At 35.3% G+C, this 3,639-nt stretch overlaps 1 protein-coding gene across 1 annotated transcript; it reads right to left on the reverse strand.

Annotated features, from left to right (window-relative positions):
• Positions 1-966, reverse strand: LOTGIDRAFT_169491 (hypothetical protein; the record flags this gene model as incomplete). The annotated part of the gene is made up of 1 exon (XM_009067782.1): positions 1-966. One exon carries the CDS (start codon positions 964-966, stop codon positions 1-3), a length of 966 nt encoding a protein of 321 aa, XP_009066030.1.
• Between the last annotated feature and the right edge of the window lie 2,673 nt (positions 967-3,639).

Here is a 3,639-nt window from a genome sequence, read left to right on the forward strand (position 1 = left end):
TCAAGAATATTTTTTCCATAATACATCAATAGGCCAGTTATGATAATCATTTAGCGATAACAAGGCATCTGTAGCTGGGTGAAACGGTTTGTAATTTCGCTTAGTCATATAGTCAATAATTGAAGGGCCAAATTTTCCCGATGGTTTTTTGTGCCAGAACCACTCCATAAGAATATACGGCACATCTACAGAGTCTAAAAATCTTTGCCCACCTACAAGCACATTCATTTCATGTTCTTCAACGTCCATTTTAATAAAGGCCCGTTTAAAATTCACTAAGGGCAGAAGATCGTCTAATTTAACAGTGCTAATAACGCTTATTCCGGTTGCATCTCCATTTTGAGAAAAATTGGTCACGTCTATTTTCTGGTTAAGTCTAGTGCCACCTATGTTCTTGTAATCCGTCTGGAAATTAAAAACACTGTACGTGTCAGATAAAGCTGTATAAAATACAGTTACCTGTTCAGTAAAATTCCCAATTTCAATCGATTTGCACAGTCGAAACAAATTTCCCCGTAGTGGGTCGACCGACCAAACTTGTCTTCCAAGTTTGGCTGCCATCAAAGAGAAAGTTCCAACATGAGCTCCTAAATCCATAAATACCAAATCCGGATAGCTTGTAAGGTACTTGTGAACTAATCCAACATTTTCAGGATCCCAAATTCCCTTATCATACAACTGTTTCGAAACTGCCGCATCATCATTCAGGTCGTGTACAAATATTGGCGTTTTCCCTGCAGGTGAATTGAGCACGGCGCGCAAAAAATTATTCCTTCCTTCACAGAAATGATTCAATTCTATCCACTGTTTGTTAATCCAGCGTAATATCTTAGCGTCAGTTCTCGTCTGCTTCAAATCCTTTTCCTCATATTTAGATTTGGTAGAATTTTCAAATGTAAAGAAAAGAGAAAGAACTATAATAACTGTGAATATTACCACGATCGTTTTTAGACGGAAAAAGACCATGTCCTTTGTCAGCTATGCACGAAACTAATATAAATGTGAAGGTAGGGGCGTGGCTTATATATAGCCTTAGATGGCTTTTGAATGACAACAACAGCGAAGACATGAAACAATATTTATAGCTCAGTTTTCACGAGTAAACCAATTTAAACATCCAGCCCGAAGCGTTTTGTTGTTTAATCGATCATCTGATGTTAACGTGTCACATAATAATATCTGCTATAATATGAATTATTATGTATGGTTGATTTTATGTTTTGAGACATGGAAACTTGAGACTATGAGTGAAGCTCTGCTAAGCGTATAGTTCGATACACACGTGGAGTTTAGTGCACGTGCGTGGAAAGCTTTAAGAGGATGAGGCATTCGGCAATCATCGCCAGTTTCCGTAAAGTTAACAGAGCTTTCACGGTAGATCGTTAGATGATGAGTGTGGAGTTATTTGGCGGCAATGTTCGTACAGACGTCACAACCGATAAATTGACGTTGGTAATATAATAATACTAATTTACTTTTTATTTTACATCAGAATTAGGTTCATTATACCAAAGTGCCAAACGTGCCAAAGGGTGGCATCCGAAAAGAGGCAGGCTGTCGACCCGACTTTTTTAGCATTTTGTATAATGAAAGAACGGCCTGTGGCCTCTGCTCGGCCTCTGACCTAATGTTTCCTAGAAACGTCACTGTATACGCTTTATAACCTTTATGGCACGTGGACATTCGGATACGTTGGGTTAGTGACATAATTGTATTTGTTTAGCAATAAATCATATCTTACCACAGGGTTAATTACTTTAATCTTTTCAATGTTGTGATAGTATCAATTATAACTGAAGCCGGACCACGTCGCATTTTGACAAACCGTCTACTGTGAAAATTCTCCCAGCGCAACATATCACAGCAATGAATGACAACAACAGGCGTTTGTAACAAAGTCACAAAAAGAAACAAACGTTGTAAGATAAGAATCCAAAATGATAAAAAAATATAAAGTCACATTTTAATCAAAATAGAACTCATGTGGACTGACACCAAACCCGAGTTTCAAACAGATTTCCGCTCGCCCGAGATGAATTTTGAACATTTTGGGCTTAATTTTCACTTCAAAATAAGACCTTTTACAGGCCTGAGTGGAGGGTCACGACCAATATCTTATTTTCATTTTTACTTCTCTATATAACATATTGTTTTAAAGACATTCAGGAAATAAACACTAAAACTAAGAGTTTGATGACGTCTCTTATCTCGAAATATGCTTTATCACATTAGGCCTCTCGCGATTAGTGACGTCATCAAACACTAAGAAATTGATTCTACCACTAGTTTATAGAATCCATGATATGATATGTCTACTTATATACTTTAGGTCATCATGTACTTTCATTTTACAGTTATATCGATCACCATTCTAATATTTGATAATTTCGCTTGTTTGAAACGACTGCAATCAATTTTCAAATTATTTCTTTTCATATTATTCATAGATCTCAAACCGGTGATACTCTTTCATAATTGATTACTGTTCTTAATGTAAACAAACACACAACACATAGCCTGGACATGGAACTAGAGAATAGTGTCAAATGCCTCTATATTCAAAAGCTGATTTAAATGTAATCCAACACACAGCCAATAGACCCAACAGACAATTTCTAATTTCTCTCTACAAACTAAATACATCTAAATATAAATCAACACACAACAAATAGAACGAATTATGTTAACCAAACACAACAAATAGAACGGACTATATTAACCAAACACAACAAATAGAACGAACTATGTTAACACACACTTTTTATCAAATAGAACGAACTATTAGACCAACACACAACAAATAGAACGAACTATGTTAACCCACACTTAACAAATAGAACGAACTATGCTAACCAACACTTTTGCATCTGTTTAGACCTTGGAAGGGAGAAGGGAGAAAGAAATCATATGAAACAATCCTTAGACAGGAATTTTCATTCTTTTGTAAAAAAAAACATCATATTTAACATATTTTTCGCAAGTGGAATATATTCAAAAGTTTAGTGACATTTTTTAATGCTTTTAAATTATTGTTTTCATTTAGAAAATTCAAGATTTTCTGGACTATGTAAATGAGAAAGTTAATTACGCATAACTAATATAGAAGTAATATAAATTCTCTTGGTAAAAGATAAGAATCAGCCCCCTACTGTGATTTATAATAAATAACTAATGATATGGTAGGCCTATCATCAACTCTTATCTCATTGCTTCGAGAAAAATGTCCTTCACAGCTGCAATATGTGTGTGTTGTGTTTGAAATAAGCTGTTGTTTTGTTTGTTTGTTTGTTTGTTTGGGAGGGGGGGGGGGGGGCGGTTGTTGACATTTTTTGCCTAACATGTCTCACAGAAGCAAAAACTCAATGCAATAAACTTACCTATACTTCGGAAAATTCGTTGCTTTGCTACATACACGCATATCAATTTACTCGTCCTTTTTCACTTTTAAAAACAAAACACGTTTTCACACTTAATAAAAATCGTGCTTATTTATTATGATGGGGAATTTCCCTTCCTATGACGTAATTTCCTTTATGGGCCGTGCTATTTTGCAATAGGGGGTGTTGTATCTTACAGCTGTATACCTTATTGTTTCGATAACCGTGCAAATTAACTATCCCTATGACAAAATGGTATGGT

The sequence above is a fragment of the Lottia gigantea genome (genome assembly GCF_000327385.1).
Source record: "Lottia gigantea unplaced genomic scaffold LOTGIsca_86, whole genome shotgun sequence".
In the NCBI taxonomy this organism is placed as follows: Eukaryota; Metazoa; Mollusca; class Gastropoda; family Lottiidae; genus Lottia; species Lottia gigantea.